The 21,089-nt window shown below is 43.9% G+C and overlaps 1 protein-coding gene across 2 annotated transcripts; it reads right to left on the minus strand.

Moving 5' to 3' along the window:
• Positions 1-4,965: 4,965 nt before the first annotated feature.
• On the minus strand, positions 4,966-19,855 carry EEF1AKMT2 (EEF1A lysine methyltransferase 2). Of its 2 annotated transcripts, XM_082266697.1 has the most exons (6): positions 19,717-19,855; positions 14,854-14,919; positions 13,187-13,301; positions 10,809-10,919; positions 8,688-8,904; positions 4,966-5,220 (listed from the first exon to the last, which is right to left on the minus strand). In XM_082266697.1, the coding sequence occupies exons 1-6, from the start codon at positions 19,761-19,763 to the stop codon at positions 5,117-5,119; spliced, it is 660 nt and encodes a 219-aa protein (XP_082122823.1). In that variant the 5' UTR covers positions 19,764-19,855; the 3' UTR covers positions 4,966-5,116. The 2 variants fall into 2 exon arrangements, with proteins under 2 accessions (XP_082122823.1, XP_082122824.1); XM_082266698.1 differs by lacking the exon at positions 14,854-14,919 and having other exon boundaries at positions 19,717-19,847.
• Between the last annotated feature and the right edge of the window lie 1,234 nt (positions 19,856-21,089).

Raw genomic sequence — 21,089 nt, forward strand, 5'->3', positions numbered from 1 at the left:
GCATAAGGAAGGGGATATATTCCAGAAACAAAGCTATAATCCTACCACTTTTTAAAACCCTGGTGCAGCCACACCTGGGAGTAGAGCTGCAGGATTCTGGCTAAAATGAGAATCACCATTTTTTTTGCTTAGAATAAAGATCCTGATTCTCTCACAATTCTTGGCGCAACATCATCTTTTACATTATACAAAAAACATTGGGCTAACTTGTATTTTTTCCCCAAAAAACTGTGTTTGAAAGACTTCTGCGCAAATACCGTGTGACATAAAAGATTGCAACGATCGCCATTTTATTCTCTAGAGTCTCTGCTAAAAAAATATATATAATGTTTGGGGGGTCAAAGTAATTTTCTAGCAAAAAAAAAAACTGATTTTAACTTGTAAGCAGCAAGTGAAAAAGGAGAAAAAGGCTTAGTCTTTAAGAGGTTAAATTGCTCTGCCTTACAGCCGGAAGTTCATTCCTTTGCTCTAAAGAACGAAAAGATACATTGTAAAGCATTTTGTTTATACTAAGTCCCGGTTCACACTACCATGACTTGTCAGGCGACTTGTCAGCCTGACAAGTCGCGTCCATTCTGTGCTACTGGAACCGTTCTAATAGGAGCGACTCAAGTCGCTCCGACTTAGAAAATAGTTCCTGTACTACTTCGGGGCGACATCGGAGGGACTTGCATTGACTTCCATTATGTGAAGTCCGTGCAAGTCGCTCCGAAGTAGCGGTGCACGCGACTTCACAGGTCGCCCCCGAAGTCGGATCGCCATAGTGTGAACCGACACTTATCTAGCAGCTTTAAAATGTTGATAAACATTTGCTGGAGGCTCTTTCTTTTTTTAACGATTAATCGTGCAGCTCTAACCTGCAGTATTCTGTCCAGTTATGGTCGCCAATCCTCAGAAGGGATGTGCTGGAACTGGAAAGAGTCCAAAGAAGGGCAACTATACTAATAAGGGGATTGGAGGACCTTAATTATCAGGAGCGAATTACAAGCGCTTCATTTATTCTCCTTGGAGAGGAGACACCTGAGAGGGGACATGATAGTGATTTACAAATACCTCAATAGCGATCACAGCATAGGAAATAAACTATTTAGTCTCAAGGAGTGCAAGAAGACACTTGGCCACACAATGAGATTGGAGGAGAGGAGGTTTAACCTTAAAGCGGAGTTCTGGCCTCAAAATTAAAAAAAAAAAAAAAAAAATCGATTTTGGGCCATCCGCTTGCTGAGGGCCACCTGAAAAAGAAATGGATGCTCCCAATTTTTTTCTTTGGTCACTTACCTTGATATTGAAGAAAATATACTCACCTTCCTTCCACTTCCTCCCTCTGCGGCCACGGCCCGCGCCGTCTCTTCCGGTTTGCGATGACTCCTGGGAGCTGAACGTCATCGCTCCCAGGAGTCAATACGCTTGCACTTGCCCTGCACGTCACTTCCGGTGCAGGCGCCGCATTCCCTGCTAAACAGCTTCTGGGCATGCAACCTGTAACAGTTCAGAGGCTATCCATTGTGGAATGTACTAGCCCTGACTGTCCCGGGGGTATTTGTATCTAAATTTGACCCTTGAGGCCAGAACTCTGCTTTAAGCTGTGTAAGGGCCCTTTCACACGGGCGTTCCGCATGTCCGTAAATCATCCTATTTTTTTGCGGGTGATAATAATACTATAATGTATGTCAATGGCATTGCGGATGACCATCCGCTGACATCCAATTTTCATCCTTTCAGTTCGGTTCCGTTTTTTGGAACAGAACAGAACCCTATTTTTGTTCCGTTTAAAAAACGGAACGGATGCAAAATCGGATGTCAGCGGTGTCACCTGCAATGCCCATAGACATACATTATGTCCGTATATCATCCGCAAACGGACATACAAGTGTCATCCGTTCCGTGAAAAAAAAGTGCCGGAGCGGATCGCAATGCGGTCCGCTCCGTGTGAAAGAGCCCTAAGGGGTTCTTCAATGTAGGGGCGGTGAGAATGTGGAACTCTCTTCCACAATTGGTGGTAGCTGCTACTTTTAAAAGCCTCTTGAACGTGCATCTCACAGATGACAACATTCAGGGTTATGGGAAATGATGATGTTGAAGTGTATGTGGCTTATTTGTATTTAGTAAGTTAGGGGTGCTGCCAGGCCAGTAAAAACGTGATTTCTTACCCGTGTTGTAGATAGAAATAAGATCATTATACCAATTATTTTTCCCCACATTCCTTTAAAGTGTAACTCCACTTTCAACTGAAAAAAAAAATTGCAAATTAAAAAAAAAATTTTTGTCAACAAAAGTGGAGTTATTCTTTAAGCCACTATTTCAGCCTCCTAAAACATTTCTGTGGAACTTTCAAAGTTGAAATTTGCTCAGGGCTATGTATGCTTCCCCAACTGTGACCATTCAGACCTAGTGATTGTCCCCTAAGGCCCCAAGAACTACATGGTGGGAGTATCACATCATATGCTGATTATCAGGTTTATGAAACTATGGCATGATACAGTGGGTACGGAAAGTATTCAGACCCCCTTAAATGTTTCACTCTTTGTTATATTGCAGCCATTTGCTAAAATCATTTAAGTTCATTCTTCTTCCTCATGAATGTACACACAGCTCCCCATATTGACGGAAAAACACAGAATTGTTGACATTGTTGCAGATTTATTAAAAAAGAAAAACTGAAATATCACATGGTCCTAAGTATTCAGACCCTTTGCTGTGACACTCATATATTTAACTCAGGTGCTTTCCATTTCTTCTGATCATCCTTGAGATGGTTCTACACCTTCATTTGAGTCCAGCTGTGTTTGATTATACTGATTGGACTTGATTAGGAAAGCCACACACCTGTCTATATAAGACCTTCCAGATCACAATGCATGTCAGAGCAAATGAGAATCATGAGGGCAAAGGAACTGCCTGAAGAGCTCAGAGACAGAATTGTGGCAAGGCACAGATCTGGCCAAGGTTACAAAAAGATTTCTGCTGCACTTAAGGTTCCTAAGAGCACAGTGGCCTCCATAATCCTCAAATGGAAGACGTTTGGGACGACCAGAACCCTTCCTAGAGCTGGCCGTCTGGCCAAACTGAGCTATCAGGGGAGAAGAGCCTTGGTGAGAGAGGTAAAGAAGAACCCAAAGATCACTGTGGCTGAGCTCCAGAGATGCAGTCAGGAGATGAAAGAAAGTTGTAGAAAGTCAACCATCATTGCAGCCCTCCCCTAGTCGGGGCTTTATGGCAGAGTGGCCCGACGGAAGCCTCTCCTCAGTGTAAGACACATGAAAGCCTGCATGGAGTTTGCTAAAAAACACCTGAAGGACTCCAAGATGATGAGAAATAAGATTCTCTGGTCTGATGAGACCAAAATAGAACTTTTTGGCCTTAATTCTAAGTGGTATGTGTGGAGAAAATCAGGCACTGCTCATCACCTGTCCAATACAGTCCCAACAGTGAAGCATGGTGGTGGCAGCATCATGCTGTGGGGGTGTTTTTCAGCTGCAGGGACAGGACGACTGGTTGCAATCGAGGGAAAGATGAATGCGGCCAAGTACAGGGATATCCTGGACAAAAACCTTCTCCAGAGTGCTCTGGACCTCAGACTGGGCCGAAGGTTTACCTTTCAACAAGACAATGACCCTAAGCACACAGCTAAAATAACGAAGGAGTGGCTTCACAACAACTCCGTGACTTCTTGAATGGCCCAGCCAGAGCCCTGACTTAAACCCAATTGAGCATCTCTGGAGAGACTTAAAAATGGCTGTCCACCAACGTTTACCATCCAACCTGACAGAACTGGAGAGGATCTGCAAGGGGGAATGGCAGAGGATCCCCAAATCCAGGTGTGAAAGACTTGTTGCATCTTTCCCAAAAAGACTCCTGGCTGTATTAGATCAAAAGGGGGCTTCTACTAAATACTGAGCAAAGGGTCTGAATACTTAGGACCATGTGATATTTCAGTTTTTCTTTTTTAATAAATCTGCAACAATGTCAACAATTCTGTGTTTTTCTGTCAGTATGGGGTGCTATGTGTACATTCATAAGGAAGAAGAATGAACTTAAATGATTTTAGCAAATGGCTGCAATATAACAAAGAGTGAAAAATGTAAGGGGGTCTTTATACTTTCCGTACCCACTGTATCTGCAACAATATTTTTTTTAAATTTGGCACCACATTAGTGGAGTTTGAGTTCAGGACTAAGCTCCACCAAGTGCTACTCCTACATGCACTTAGAATGCCCTTACTGGCACTAAGGGCCATAGTAACAAAGCAAACCTAGCTAAGATTAAAGCACACACTTTGTTGTATCTTACCTTAGGCAAAAAATTTGAAAATTTAAAGCTGAACTTCAGGATTTTTTTAAAAGAATACCATTGCAGTGAAGGGCTCTTGCACTGCAAGGATTAAATGCTTGGTATGTCTGGGGGTAGAATAATAAGCTGGAAATCTTATCTCATTCCTCTTTCGGGCAGGCTTCATTCACACTGTGCGACCTGTCCAAAGAAGCCTCTTCTCCAAGGCACTTCGGCAGGCGGTGGCACTCTGACTTCATCATATACAATGCAGGACCGGTACTCCTGCATTGTACAGGACGGAGAGGGCCTGTCTACAACCAAAAGAGAAGAGCAGCAGAACCCTCAGAAACCTGCTAGTGTCAGGAATAAGGTAACTGACCCAGAATAAGTATTGAGATAAAAAATCCTGACATCTATGTACAGCAGACTTGTTCCTGGTCTGTGACTTAGATATACGAAGTCAGACACAGCCAGACAAACAGAGTTTTATGGCCAGCAATGGCAGCCATGTACTTCTCTCATGACAGTCACTTTAGGTGATGTCAGAAACACAGGTCCAACCTATTACTTTCTGATGATGGAAAATAAACTCTTCATGCAGTCACCATGGTCATGTCTTAAGTATGAAACCCAATATTTACCATATAACATCTTATAATCAGAACTGAAATACAAAATGAGACATAAAACCAGTTGTATAAAAAGCTTCTTTACTGAAAATCTACAGCTATTGGAGATTTCTGTGTAAGAGATCTGTGTTCACGCTCTGCAGAGGAAATAATTGCAGGTTCAGTTTGCCACTCAGTGGCTGATCCTTGTCTCATAAAGAAATATCTTTTTCCCTTTAAGAGTTGTCCCTCCTCTGAAACACCAGAGCCGTAACGCTATGACCTGACTGTCCTCCAAAACTAAAGGTAGGTGTGGGAAGTTCATCTTTAACTTCAAACTCTGCAAGAGAAAAAAATTAAAATTAAAGTAAAGCCTGCCCCTAATTTTTATTCCTTGTGTATCTGGGTAATTTAATTGTTTTTACCTTTGTAGGAACATATAAACTGCCCCAGAAGTATTCTCCTTAGTGCTTCAGAAATAAACATATCACACAAAGAACTCCCCCGTATGGTCTTCTAACTAACCGGACACCTGCTATAAAAGACTGAGAACATCTAATCCACAGGCTTCTAGGGACTGAATATTACAAGAAAGGGAGATTGTGAAAGTCCCCAAAATGCTAAATGACCGGCTTTTAGGACGATGATCACAACTTGATGGTAAGTAGACTGTGTGGGCTGAGGATATAGAGGAGAGCAGGGAGTGGCATGGCTTGTAAAAGATTGTGCACACAATTGTGCAAGGATTTACAACCGGATTGTAGTCTCAAATACACAAGGATCTGACCTGTCAAATCATTGATAGGTAGAAAAATATCAGAATCTCCTGACACAAACTGACTTTACAGAAATGGTATTACAAAATGCAAGTCCAAAATTGTCTTGTTATTGACAGGTCAGTGAAGTAGTAGCAAACTTGTTCAAGCCCATAAGAAGTCAACACCTGCACAACAACCTGAACTTTAAAGAAAATGGGCTATAGAAACAGAAGGCCATTCTGGGTTACACCCCTGCCAGCTAAACAGGAACTCTTGTTTATCTATGTTAGGCGAAGCAGCAATTTTAATATTTTGACTGCCATCCTCCCCTGGTGAATATTTTCACCTTTACTTCCTTATAGGACTCCTCGATTTGGCTGCTGGGAATACCCTGCAAATGAATGTTGGTGGAGGGTCAGGTGACTCATTCCCCCTTTCTCTCAAGTGACAGCACTGGTGCTTGGTGATTGGCCACCCAGGCACCCAGTGTAGAAACAAGGAATTTCCAAGCCTTGTGTAAACGTCACTTACTGCGGTAAGAGTACCACTTAAAGCCAAGGTAGAGCTTACGCAGAGCTTCTTCAGCCTTGTACACAAGATGTGAATATCAGACAAATGATTGTCCATTTTTTTTTTTTTTGCAGGCTAGTCCCATATGGAAAATGAAGAGGTTACTAAACTTATGGAAACTCTCATACGTCAGAATACAACTTCGGAAGTGATGTAATGTATTGTATTGTAATGTATTCTTTCGTTTCGGAGCATGCGTGGTCTTGCTCTTCTGATTCATTTTGGACAAATACTGTACTATTTAAACGGAAATCGTACAATCTGGTAATTTTCATCCGATTTTCTAATCGCGTGTACTAGGCATTATGTTTGCTCTCAGAAGCTGGACAAAACAAGAGGGGAGCAAAAGAAAGAAGAGCATGTGCAGCTAAGAAGGGCAGCAGTTAAAAGTGACACCATTATGAAAGATGTCTGATGGCTGCCAATTCAGGCCCCCTTTTAAAAATGCTAGTCGACAGGCTGTGCCTGATTTGGGGATTTTTATTTCACAGATCTAGAACAAGCATGCTGCAATGTGTCAGAAAAGTGTCAGGTCAGTGACTCAGAGAGAAAAACCATGAAAGCCAGGGAACTAAGATTCTCAAAAAAAAAAAAAAAAAAAAAAGTACAGAAATGGCAACGTCTGGGCATTTGAAGTGGGCATAAGATCACCAAAACTCCAAGGATGGGAAAATCGGCAAAACACTGCATGGTCTGACTATTTCCAATTTTTGCTGGGACATGCAAACAGTAGGATCAGAATTTGTCATATGCAGTATAAATCCTTTGGGATGAAATGGAATGAAAGGTTTGCAGCATAATTAGGTGATCAAAAAGAATTGCAGGAATTGTGTTATGCTACTGAGTCAGCTCTGAACGAAACACCAAAGAAAAATTTTCAGCGTCTTGTTGCCTACATGCCACATGATGTTCTCTTGGCTAAGTGGGGTTCTCCCTTTTATTAGATTGATGTAACTAATAAAGTAGCAATTATGCTATCTAAAGTTTTGTAAATGGAACTGTGCCAACTTTACACTCAAGGAAAATCATATATGCTTCCAAGGGGATTACCGTATATATTTTATTAAATTACATACATTTACTCCTTATTTTAAAATGACCTTCGTTTTCAGTGACTGAATTCCGTATATATCACTGAAGTGGTGACTTTCTGCATCTAAAAGTCTGGTCTTATATGATGGTGTTGTGAACTTGAACAATGTATAAATGGCAGTTACAATTAGATTAGGGTAATCACTGTTCTGTACACATACAGTATATAAAGCCTACACACCCCTGTTAAAATGTCAGGTTTCTGTGATGTAAAAAAATTAGACAAGGCTAAATCATTTCAGAACTTTTTCCACCTTTAATGTGACCGATAAACTGTACAACAAATTGAAATCCTGAAAAGGGAAGTAAAAATAAAAAAAAATAATAATAATATGGTTGCATAAGTGTGCACACCCTTAAGCTATTACTTTGTTGAAGCACCTTTTGTTTTTTTTACAGCACTCAGTCTTTTTGGGTATGAGTCTATCAGCATGGCACATCTTCACGTGGCAATATTTGCCATCTCTTCTTTGCCAAAACACTCCAAATCTGATAGAATTTCAAAGGCATCTTCTGTGTACAGCCCTCTTCAGATCACCCCACAGATTTTCAATCCGATTCAGGTCTGAGTTCTGGCTGGGCCATTCCAAAACTTTAATCTTTTTCTGGTGAAGCCATTCCTTTGTTTATTTTGATGTATGCTTTGGGTCATGCTCTGTCACCGTGAAAGAAGAAGTTTCTTTGCATGTTCAGCTTTCTAGCAGAAGCCTGAAGGTTTTGTGCCAATATTGACTGGTATTTGGAACTGTTCATAATTCCCTCTACCTTGACTAAGGCCCCTGTTCGAGCTGAAGAAAAACAGTCCCAAAGCATGATCCTGCCACCACCATGGGAGATTGTTGTCCCATGTACCACACAGTCAGCCCTTGCCAGATATTCCTGCACCTCCTTTAATGTTGCTGTAGGCCTCTTGGCAGCCTCCCTGACCAGTTTTCTTCTCGTCTTTTCATCAGTTTTGGAGGGACGTCAAGTTCTTGGTAATGTCACTGTTGTGCCATATTTTCTCCACTTAATGGTGACTGTGCTCTATGATATACCTAATGCTTTGGAAATTATTTTGTACAGCTACATCCCCAGTTATAAGAGGGTGTGCACACTTATGCAACCACATTATTTTAGTTTTTATTTTTACCCCTCCCTAAAATATTTTAGTTTGTTATTCAATTGAGTTGTACAGTTTATAGTTCACATTAAAAGGTGGAAAAAGTTCTGAATTTTTTTATCTTTGACTCATTTTTTTATATCACAGAAACCTGACATTTTAACGGGTAGACTTTTTATATCCACTGTACACCATAAGTGCTTTGCGTACTCCACCCATGAAAACCAGTAGCATGTGTTATACATATACTGTATCTGTACATCTAGTTCTCTTTTGATTCTTTACCTTTGTCAAACTGTTTGAGCAGCTCCTCTTTGGTCCAGTTGCAGGATGTGATAATAAAAAGGCCTTTGGGTTTTAAAATTGTACAGAGAACATTTACATACTGACTACGTTTTTCCTGTGCATTGCTGGGATCCAGGCTCACTGCATCAAAGGTGCCTTTATCCAGACAGATGTCAAACTGTTCTGAAGGACTGAAGGAGCCCAGAAAATCTGTAACCTAAAACACAGAACAGAACGCGCATAGAACATTAAACTGTATTATTGTCAGCAGTGATCAGAAATGTCAGTTTTAACTAGAGCTGCACCAATACCATATTTTTAAGACCGATTACAAGTACCGATACTTTTTTTTAATGTCATGTGACAGTGGTACTATTATACAAAACTTATGGGCACTGATAGGTGGCACTGATGGAGTGGCACTAAAATGCAGCACTGATGAGGAGGCTCTAATATGCAGCACCAATGGGCACTGATAAGTGGCACTGATGAGGCGTGGACTGTCAGTATTTTTTTTTACCATTTTATCTTTTGCATTCTTTTTTTACAATTTATATATTTTTGTTCGTTTTTTTTTTTTTGTGGGGGGGAAGATAGCGGACGTTTTTTTTATTTTATATTATTTTACATTACACCTATTTACAATTCTCTCTTTTTTTTTTTTATCAGTCCTGTTGGGGGGGGGGGTGGCTTTGGTGAGATATCAGGGGTCTAAACAGACCCCTGACATCTCCCTTTTCAGACAGGGAAAGAGACTGAGGACACAGATTCCCCAGCCCCTTTCTCTGCAGCCTCGGCTGCACTGAAGATGAATGAACAGGAGACAGAGGCTCCTCTTTATTCATAAACTGAAGGCGAGTAAACACAGTTATGAATGGACAGAGTCAGTGATCACATTCTTTTTCCGGACGAATTCAGAAAAGAAAGGAAATGGTAAATGACATATATATAGGCTCTTTCTTCTGATCTGGGACGAGGGGGGGACCGGAGGAGCACACAGAGGACCCAGGGAGCCGGAAGAGGGGAAGAGGACACTTGGAGCCAGGGGAGGACCCGGGGAGCCGGAGGAGGACATGGGGAGCTGGAAGAGGTCTCAGGGGACAGTCGGGGGGGGGGGGGGGTGGGGGTGATCGGTGCGGTGGTGGGGGCAGTTATAATGCACCAATCTCCCTTTCAATAAAGCAGATGACAGCTGTGGGAGGGAGAGGAGGGGAAGCAGCTGTCAGCTGCTTTATTGAAAGCTATACAGGGAGATTGGTACTTATAACTGCCCCCAACACCGCATCTTTGGGGAGTGGATTATACTCGATATAAGGTGTTAGCTTTGGGTTATACGACTGTAATATTTACTGTAGATAGGAACATTATACCCAGTTATTTTTTATGTTTTTATTATATTGAATTTGATGTTTTTATTATATTGATTTTGATGTGATACACAAAATAAACTTTATGTTTTATCTATATACTGTATGTAATTTTGTTTTTCCTTCCTGAGAATTCAAGCACCCTAAGGGCTCTTTCACACGGTCCGCTCCCCGCTGAGCCGGCGGATGACAGCTCTGTCTCCGCTTGCAGTGCGGAGAGGGAGGTGTCACAGCCCCGCTGCTCTCTATGAGGAATCGGATGAGAGCGGACCGCCTGTCCGCTCTCATCCGATCCCATCCCCAGGACGGATGGAAAATAGGGTTTCCATCCGTCCGGATTTCACGGACAGGATCGGATGCAGATGGCAGCGGGTGTCAGCGGACATGTCTCCGCTGACATCCGCTGCTCCATAGGGCTGAATGGGGCATCCGATCAGATCCGCCTAAAAAACTGACAGGCGGATCTGATCGGACCGCCCGTGTGAAAGAGCCCTAAAAAGCCCAGGTTTTTTGGTGTTTTCTGGGTACACTATTTATCAACTTTAGAAATAAATCTTCCTACTGTATAAGATAAATTTTGGTTTTACTTTTAATAAAACAAGGCTGGTGGGGGGAGAGACTGTATGAAAACATTTCTCAAGTTCATGTCTGCTTAACAGCAACTGGTGAAATTAATGTTCAGCAGCTGCATAACAAAAATTGAAATGACAGGAAAATATATTCAAAATATCCAACAAAATTGTAGTTTTCTCACTTGGAGTTTTACACTCTGGGAAACCTCTTCTTTTTCACATATATTTCTAGCAAGGGCTATTGCATCAGCACAGTAGTCCACGCCCATAAGATTGCTGTATCCAACTTTTGCCTGTCAATAAAAGTAAAGAACATCAATTTACTCCATAGTGCAAAACCCTGACACTGCAAGTGATTACCACTCGTGACAAGGAACCACATACAGCGGGTAAAATAAGTATTGAACACGTCACCATTTGTCTAGGTAAATATATTTCTAAAGATGCGATTGACATGATATTTTCACCATACGTCAGTAACAACCCATGCAATCCATACATACAAAGAAGCCAAAACAAGTAAGTTCAGAAATGAAATTAAGTGTAATAAAATGGAATGACACAGGGGAAAAGTATTAAACACGCTAACAGAAATGTATTTAATACTAAAACACAAAATCCTTTGTTGGTAATGACAGCTTGAAGACGTCTCTTGTATCGAGAAACTAGTTGCATGCATTGCTCAGGTGTGATTTTGGCCCATTCTTCCACACAGTCTTCAAATCTTGAAGGTTCCATCGGCCTCTTCTGTGAATTCTGATCTTTAGATCTTTCCATAGATTTTCTATTGGATTCAAGTCAAGTGATTGGCTGGGCCTTTCTAGCAGCTTTATTTTCTTTCTTTGAAACCAATTGAGCGTTTCCTTGGCTTTGTGTTCGGGATCTTTGTCTTGCTGAAATGTCCACCCTCATTTCATCTTCCTCATCCTGGTAGCAGCAGGTTTTTAAGAAGAATGTTTTGGTACATTTTTCCATCCATCCTTCCTTCAATATAAAGAATTTTGCCAGTACCATATGCTAAAACAAAGCCCAACACCATGATGTTCCCACCTCCAAACTTCACTGTTGGTAAGGTGTTTTAGGGGTGATGTGCAGTGTCATTTGACCTCCAAACATGGTGTGTATTATGGAATCCATGAGTTTAATTTTGGTCTCATCTGACCAGACAATATTCTCCCAATATTTCCCAGGCATGTTTTGTGCGAGTTGTGCTGCGCCTCCCCAATGGTAGGGCAATCTTTTGGTACCTGTGATGTGTCCCAGAAGATTGAAGAAGGGAGGGGGAGAGGAGAACTTACACTCATATCGCCTAGGCGGCCTGACCGAAAGTGGGAACAGGTACCTGTCAAAACTAGGTACCCGCTCCCCCCCCCCCCCCCCAGCAAAAAATAAATGACATGCCAAATGTAGCATAGGAGACCATATGGTCGGGATCCGCCTACACATGCTTGGACCAGCACCCAACTCTGCCTCTCAGCAAGCTGCTGAGAGACTAAAGCCCCGTACACACGATCAGATTATCGAACGATCTGTCGTACGTTTTTTGTGGCATGCTAGTCTGATGTGGAAAGTGAAGAGGTTATTTTCATACGATTTTCCCGTACAACAGAATTCTACTTCAGAAGTGATGTCATGTGTTGGATTGCTTTGTATGTGTTCTTTTGTCTCTGAGCATGCCTGGTCTTGCTCTTAAGATTTTTTTCCGTCTAAATCTGTACTAATGAGACGAAAATCGGACTTGTTTTGACAGACGACAAAAATAATATAGCCTGCACATCGGGATTTTGTCGAAAGCACCATACTAACAATCCGAAAATCGACAGATCGGTCGTCGGACAAATTTTCCCTACAGATTTTCTTATCGTGTGTACGAGCCTTAAGACGGCCGCACCCACCCCCTCCACAGACCAGCACTCCAGTGATCACTGGATGGGCAGAGCAGACAGCTGGTGACTGACACCAGCTCTCTGCTCACAGGGCTCTGATTGATTATTCAATTCTCAGCCTCAGAGCCAGCAGGGCAGAGATGCAGCATCAGACCGATGCTGCATCCACCTTGGTAAGTGTGATTCTAAAATTTAAAAAATTCCCATACTTCTTTTAAGGATGCCGGCGACTGCTGGTTCCTTAAATATCGCATGCCGGGACTATTACTTATTTACATGCATTTCTTTTTTTCTTTTGTGAATTGACTTTAACTCCTGTTTTAAGTGGTATTTACTGTGTGTTTTTGCTCTATGTGGTAAATACATCATAAAGCAATAGTGAATTTCAAGATTGAATGCGGTATTTGTGAAAAGACCTAAATACCGCATGCGATCTGCTTTTGTGAATGGAGCTCAACGTCACTTCGGTGGCAATGGAAGGTATTTACTAAAACTGGGGCACTCAGTGCATGGTAGCCAATCACCTTTAGCTTGTTTAATTAAGCTTTGAAAATAAAACCTGGAAGCTGATCGGTTTCTTTGCAGACCTGCACCAGATTTTGCATGCTCCAGGTTTAGTAAATCAACCCCAATGTCTCTTTAATTAGAATCACTGTCAGCAATATTTGTCTTACCAGTTCCACCAACAACATGCCATTCCCAGTGCCAATATCCAGTACTGAGGAGCTATGTGGTATTTTCTGGGCATTTAACCATCGAACCACTCGAGTCATGCTTCCTTCACCAAACCTGTTTCAAAGGAGACACAAATGTTTCAAATACAACCACGTAACAATTCCCCATTGTAAGTAGCAAAGGCCACTTACACACAGTACGGTTAATTTACTAAAACAGGAGAGTGCAAAATCTGGTGCAGCATGCATGGTAGCCAATCAGCTTCGACTTTCAGCTAGTTCAATTAAATTTTGACAAAAAAACCTGGAACCTGATTGGTTTCTATGCACAGCTGCACCAGATTTTGTACTCTCCAGTTTTAATAAATCATTCCTGGTGCTTCTAGTCCCTGTGCATACAATCCCAGCATTTTTGTGTGCAGAATACATGCTTTCCAGGCATTCGTCCTTGAACTTATAGAGCCCTAAAGCCCCGTACACACGTACCGATCGTCGACCGAACGATCGGCCGTCTTTTGTCCAGGGCTGTCGTGTCTGTTGAAAACTGCAAAAGACTGCACACGAATTTTGTCGGCCAACAACAGCCGACTGCAGAAGTGATGTCATGTGATGGTTAACTTTCCTTGTCTTTTTTCTTTTCTGAGCATGCCCAGTCTTGCTAATCTGCTGTCTGTCGGCCAAAAATCTGTACTGACTGGCGAACAATCGGCCGTTTTGGTGTTGGCCAACAAAAATTTTAATGCCTGCACGACAGATTCTGTTTGGCCGAAAATGCGCTGTCGGCTGTCGGAAGCATCATACTAACAAGCCTACAATCGGCCGATCGGTCGTCAGCCGAATATTTACGGCCGACAATCGGTACGTGTGTACGAGGCTTAAGTCTTCCGTAGGCGGATCCGTGCTGCTCAGCAGGGGATCGATACAAAGATCCCCGCTGAGCAGGCAGGTGACAGCTCCCTCTCTGCTCTGTGTGCGGAGAGGGAGGTGTCAGAGCCCCATGCATCTCTATGGGGGAATCGGATGAGAGCGGACCGCCTGTCTGCTCTCATCTGATCCCATCACCTGGACGGATGGAAAATAGGGTTTTCATCCATCCAGATTTCACGGACAGGATCGGATGCGGATGGCAGTGGACATGTCTCCGCTGAAATCCGTTGCCCCATAGGGATGCATGGGTGATCCGATCAGATCCGCCTAAAAAACTGACAGGTGGATCTGATTGGATCACTCATGTGAAAGGACCCTTAATGCAAGTACCACTCGAGACAGTGATCTGCATGCCTTAGACAGCAGCCTGCAGACAGCTGGGCTGGATGCTGCACCTGTGCATCCCATGGACAATTCCAGGATTGGACACACAGGGGTTAGATGCTCCATGTGCAAGAGGCCTAGGGTTTGCATAATCACATAAAATGTAAATCTAGCAAAGACTTTTTTTCTTGTTAAACAGGTGGAGAAGGATTAGAACCCTGTTAGGATTTTACTGCTATCCCAGGCTACATTAGAGAGTCAGTCCAGATAGCTGTAAAAACCCAACAGGGGCTGTAATCCTTCCATACTCTCCATGGGAATGAACACTACATCACCAGTTACACCAATGATAAAAGAAAATCTATGTAATACAGCTTTACATAAATCACATTTCATGGTGCTAATCTGTCACTCACCAGATCTCTCCTTCATCACCATACTCCTGGAAACTTTTCAATTCACGACTGTAGACAGCATCCCAGCTATGGGGCGGGGGAAGAAAGATAGCAAACTACCAATTAAATTGACATAAGATAGTGTATAGAACATATATTAAATGACCACTGAAGATTTAGTGCCCATTCAAACTTGTGTGTTGTGGCACTGCCACAATGCATAGTAATGTGCCTGGACCATCCAGAACTGGTATAGTGGGTGCTATCAGGTAGCAGTGAAGGATCACCTCTAATCACCATCAGCTAATCACCTCTAGCTAGCAAGAAGTCGGAAGCCATCTTTATTATGTCACTTCTGGCTTCAGTTTTCACTTTCCTCAGATACTGTGGCTGGGGAATAAATTAATGAAGTGTGATCTGTGCTCCATTTGGCCCAGTTCTCTGAGTTACGCTCCAATGTTGTGTTTTTTGTACATTTTTGTAGCAGCACTATTCATTTGAATGGGCCTCCCTCTGCTACCAAAAATGCGCCAAGCAAAAGAAATCCAATAGCGTTTTGTGACACACATTTTTAATGCGTAAAATGCTCAACAAGACGCTTAACTGCTACTGTGTTTGGGATGCCATTAAAGCGGAGTTCCACCCATTTTTAATATGTTGGATTACATAGATGTATGTAATCCCCTTTAAAACGACTTTTACCAATGGAAACTTTTTTTTTTTTTTGCTAGTAAATACCTTATTTTCTTGTTTATTCCTCCTCTCCTCACTTCCTGGTCCGATCGGCGATGACGTCATTCGGCGATTCGCAGTGTGAGCTGGGATTTATTCCATGCCAGAAATCTCGCAGTATTACCCAGGAGCTGAGCTGTACTGTGTGTATTGAGGCCGTTCCCTGCCCTGCCTCCTCTCAGTGAGTTGTACTGTATGCATTATATTCAGGCCATTCTCTGCCCCGCCTCCTCTCAGTGAGCGAGGACTGAAAGCATTATATCCTCACTGAGCTCACTGAGAGGAGGCGGGGCAGAGAATGGCCTGAATATAATGCATACAGTACAACTCACTGAGAGGAGGCGGGGCGGAGGCGGGGCAGGGAACGGCCTCAATACAGCTCAGCTCCTGGGTAATACTGCGAGATTTCTGGCATGGAATAAATCCCAGCTCACACTGCGAATCACCGAATGACGTCATCGCCAATCGGACCCGGAAGTGAGGAGAGGAGGAATAAAAAAGAAAATGAGGTATTTACTAGCAAAAAAAAAAAACAGTTTCCATTGGTAAAAGTCGTTTTAAAGGGGATTACATACAGTGGGTACGGAAAGTATTCAGACCCCCTTAAATTTTTCACCCTTTGTTATATTGCAGCCATTTGCTAAAATCATTTAGGTTCATTCTTCTTCCTCATGAATGTACACATAGCACCCCATACTGACAGAAAAACACAGAATTGTTGACATTGTTGCAGATTTATTAAAAAAGAAAAACTGAAATATCACATGGTCCTAAGTATTCAGACCCTTTGCTGTGACACTCATATATTTAACTCCGGTGCTTTCCATTTCTTCTGATCATCCTTGAGATGGTTCTACACCTTCATTTGAGTCCAGCTGTGTTGATTATACTGATTGGACTTGATTAGGAAAGCCACACACCTGTCTATATAAGACCTTCCAGATCACAATGCATGTCAGAGCAAATGAGAATCATGAGGTCAAAGGAACTGCCTGAAGAGCTCAGAGACAGAATTGTGGCAAGGCACAGATCTGGCCAAGGTTACAAAAAGATTTCTGCTGCACTTAAGGTTCCTAAGAGCACAGTGGCCTCCGTAATCCTCAAATGGAAGACGTTTGGGACGACCAGAACCCTTCCTAGAGCTGGCCGTCCGGCCAAACTGAGCTATCGGGGGAGAAGAGCCTTGGTGAGAGAGGTAAAGAAGAACCCAAAGATCACTGTGGCTGAGCTCCAGAGATGCAGTCAGGAGATGGGAGAAAGTTGTAGAAAGTCAACCATCACTGCAGCCCTCCACCAGTCGGGGCTTTATGGCAGAGTGGCCCGACTGAAGCCTCTCCTCAGTGTAAGACACATGAAAGCCCGCATGGAGTTTGCTTAAAAAAACACCTGAAGGACTCCAAGATGGTGAGAAATAAGATTCTCTGGTCTGATGAGACCAAAATAGAACTTTTTGGCCTGAATTCTAAGCGGTATGTGTGGAGAAAACCAGGCACTGCTCATCACCTGTCCAATACAGTCCCAACAGTGAAGCATGGTGGTGGCAGCATCATGCTGTGGGGGTGTTTTTTAGCTGCAGGGACAGGACGACTGGCTGCAATCGAGGGAAAGAGGAATGCGGCCAAGTACAGGGATATCCTGGACAAAAACCTTCTCCAGAGTTCTCTGGACCTCAGACTGGGCCGAAGGTTTACCTTCCAACAAGACAATGACCCTAAGCACACAGCTAAAATAACGAAGGAGTGGCTTCACAACAACTCCGTGACTGTTCTTGAATGGCCCAGCCAGAGCCCTGACTTAAACCCAATTGAGCATCTCTGGAGAGACCTAAAAATGGCTGTCCACCAATGTTTACCATCCAACCTGACAGAACTGGAGAGGATCTGCAAGGAGGAATGGCAGAGGATCCCCAAATCCAGGTGTGAAAGACTTGTTGCATCTTTCCCAAAAAGACTCCTGGCTGTATTAGATCAAAAGGGGGCTTCTACTAAATACTGAGCAAAGGGTCTGAATACTTAGGACCATGTGATATTTCAGTTTTTCTTTTTTAATAAATCTGCAACAACGTCAACAATTCTGTGTTTTTCTGTCAGTATGGGGTGCTATGTGTACATTCATGAGGAAGAAGAATGAACTTAAATGATTTTAGCAAATGGCTGCAATATAACAAAGAGTGAAAAATTTAAGGGGGTCTGAATACTTTCCGTACCCACTGTAAGAACATAATCCCACATGCGGGGGTGCCTATATGCGGCTGCAAGGCAGGGAATGCCTCTGCTGCCTTTGTCTGGCTGTCAGCTTTGACACCTTCCTGGCCGGATAGGTAAAGTGCTTGTTAGGCCCCTTTCACACGAGCGATCCGATCAGATCCGCCTGTGAGTTTTTTTAGGCGGATCTGATCGGATCCCCCATGCATCCCTATGGGGCAGTGGATGTCAGCGGAGACATGTCCGCTGACACCCACTGCCATCCGCATCCGATCCTGAAATCCGGACGGCTGGAAACCCTATTTTCCATCTGTCCAGGGGATCGGATCGGATGAGAGCGGACAGCTCTCATCCTATTCCCCCATAGAGATGCATGGGGCTCTGACACCTCCCTCTCCGCACACAGAGGGAGAGGTCACCTTCCTGCTCAGCGGGGATCTGTGTTTACGATCCTCTGCTGAGCAACACGGATCCGCCTACGGAGGCGGACCATGTGAAAGAACCCTAAACCTCAGACATGAAATTTGAACAAAACATATGTGTACTAGTCTCAACCCAGAGCACTAGGTGTCATTTCTCTCTGCTGCTTTGTTCCTCAGCTATTAGCATAAGTCACTGCTGAAAAGTTTTCCTGACACCAAGAGAGAAATGGTGACAGGGGATAGAGCTCCAGCTGATTGACAGCCTCAGCTCCTTTCCTGTGTGAAGGGGGGTGTGTTTCTTCCCTCCAATCAGCTCTCAGAGCTCTCCTCACTGGGCCCTGCAAAGTGTAACTTTAGCTCTCCGCCCACTTTTTTTTTGACAGCTCAGACAAGTTTTAAAGTTCTCGACTTTGAATGACTGCAGAGAAGAGACAACTGCAGATGAACAGGTACAACATATGTAGGAGGATTTGTTTAATTTCGGTGTATCACCTGAGGCCAGTCACTTCACTGGGTATATGTTATATGTGAGGGTTTACAGCCACTTTAAGACAGGTTTGGCCTCGTGTCCAAATGCACCTAAGCTTATCCTTACTGATGATCTATAAAGGATTTTAAAGCGTCATCTATAGACAATTCTGTGTACCAAAGTTTGTCACCATTTTACAGGTGTGGGCAATTTTACGGCTTGACATTTTGGGTATTTGTTTACTTAGTGCAACCTCATCTTTTATGTTTACAATAAAAAAAAAAAAAGTAATTTATTGCACTTGTGAATTTATTGAAAATGTTTGTTTGAAAAATCATGGTGCCAATAACATATGATATAAAAATATTGGAAATGCCACCATGTAATTAATTGTCCAGTGTCTCTGCTTTCAGAAAATCAGGCCCTGCCAGTGAAAGTGTTGGGTGTGTCCTATACAGGTAAGTATTGGGTGTGTCCTATACAGGTAAGTATTGGGTGTGTCCTATACAGGTAAGTATTGGGTGTGTCCTATACAGGTAAGTATTGGGTGTGTCCTATACAAGTTTTGTATTGTGTGATGAGGGGTTAGAGCCCCCGCCAGGTTTTACTGATGTCTGTGTCCCCATCCAGGAGATTTACTATTTGCCCAGATGATTACTGACCCCCCCAGACAGGAAGTGGTGAGAAATCTAACAGGTGAATTACCTCTCATTTCCTGTTAAATCTAGGGGGCAGGAAGTGAAGGGAAATTTCCCCGACAGGATATAAACAGAATTAATAATCAGGAGTTTTAACCCTTCCCACACTGTCCAAAACTGAAACTATGTGGCTATTCACAAACCTATAGTTTTTATCCATCTATTAATTTGTGAATTCTTTTAGTGACATCTAATAGTGGCTTCACATGGCAGCGAAACGTGTCTGTGGGTGTACCAATATGGCGCCCGTGCTGTGTATGTATGTGTAACACATCTGAATAGCAGTGGCTTCACACGGCAGCAGAACGTGTCGGCGGGTGTACCAATATGGCGTCCGTAGTGTATTACAGTCTACTCACTGCTTCTTGGTCCCCAGTGCAGAAGGACAAAACTCCGTGCCACTCATACCACTCGAAATCGGCCAAATCTATGAGAGAAGCCAAGCCTGGGCTATGGTAGAAGTAAATCTTTCCTCTAGCAAGTCCCGGATATGACGTCGGGAAAGGGAGGAAGATATGGGCGGGGTGTAAGGGAGTAAACACTGAGAGCGTGGGAAAAGTGTGTGCTTATTTGCTAACAGAGAAGGCGATGGGGGATGCTCGGTGATAGGGGGTGCAGTGTTACGCACAGTGACAGGAATGCCATGGAGAGTGCTGAGTGACACCTGGTGCAGTGCCAGCCTCAGGGATGGCATGGGGGTGCTGGGTGACACAGGGTCCAGTGCCAACCTTAGGGATGGCATGGGGGTGCTGGGTGACACAGGATCCAGTGTCAGCCTGAGGGATGGCATGGGGGTGCTGGGTGACACTGGGTCCAGTGCCAACCTTAGGAATGGCATGGGGGTGCTGGGTGACACAGGGTCCAGTGCCAGCCTGAGGGATGGCATGGGGATGCTGGGTGACAGGGTCCAGTGCCAGCCTCAGGGATGGCATGAGGGTGTTGGGTGACACAGAGTCCAGTGTCAGCCTCAGGGATGGCGTGGGGATTCTAGGTGACACAGGGTCCAGTGCCAGCCTCAGGGATGGCATAGGGGTGCAGGGTGACACAGAGTCCAGTGCCAGCCTCATGGATGCTGGGTGACACAGGGTCTAGTGCCAGCCTCAGGGATGGCATGAGGGTGTTGGGTGACAGGGTCCAGTGCCAGCCTCAGGGATGGCATGGGGATTCTGGGTGACACAGGGTTCAGTGCCAGCCTCAGGAATAGCATGAGGGTGTTGGGTGACACAGGGTCCAGTGCCAGCCTCAGGGATGGCATAGGGGTGCAGGGTGATACAGAGTCCAGTGCCAGCCTCAGGGATGCTGGGTGACACAGGGTCTAGTGCCAGCCTCAGGGATGGCATGGGGATGCTGGGTGACACAGGGTCCAGTGTCAGCCTCAGGGATGGCATGTGAATGCTAGAGGGCACCAGAAGTGCCTTAGTGGCAAACAAAGTGGCCGGTATTTTACAATGGGCGGAACGTCTTTTTCCGGCACTATCGGCAGTGCGCATTCCAGGGGTGGAAAATTGACAGGCGGACTAGCTCAGTCAGGCTCTGTGTCTGGGCGAATAGTCCCTTCACCCGGAAGTTTTTCATCAACTGTGTCTTAGGTGGGGGTCACCAGATGTGGACCTGTTGGACCTGTCATCATAGCAAGCTGCTTGCTGTGGGGGCACTCAAAGGGAGGGAGGGGCCAGGAGAGCCAAAGAGGGACCTGAGAAAAGGAGAATCTGGGCTGCTCTGTGCAGAACCA

Source organism: Pelophylax lessonae (genome assembly GCF_965119305.1).
Source record: "Pelophylax lessonae genome assembly, chromosome: 9".
Lineage (NCBI taxonomy): Eukaryota > Metazoa > Chordata > Amphibia > Anura > Ranidae > Pelophylax > Pelophylax lessonae.

What these genes read in the sequence shown, in the direction of transcription:
- EEF1AKMT2 (XM_082266697.1), bottom strand. Translation starts at nt 19,763, where the DNA reads ATGAGTGGCACGGAGTTTTGTCCTTCTGCACTGGGGACCAAGAAGCA. An exon ending in GCACTGGGGACCAAGAAGCA is followed by an intron (nt 14,920 to 19,716) that starts GTGAGTAGACTG and finishes CCCGCCCCATAG; the next exon opens with CTGGGATGCTGTCTACAGTC. An exon ending in GGTGATGAAGGAGAGATCTG is followed by an intron (nt 13,302 to 14,853) that starts GTGAGTGACAGA and finishes CCTTTGAAACAG; the next exon opens with GTTTGGTGAAGGAAGCATGA.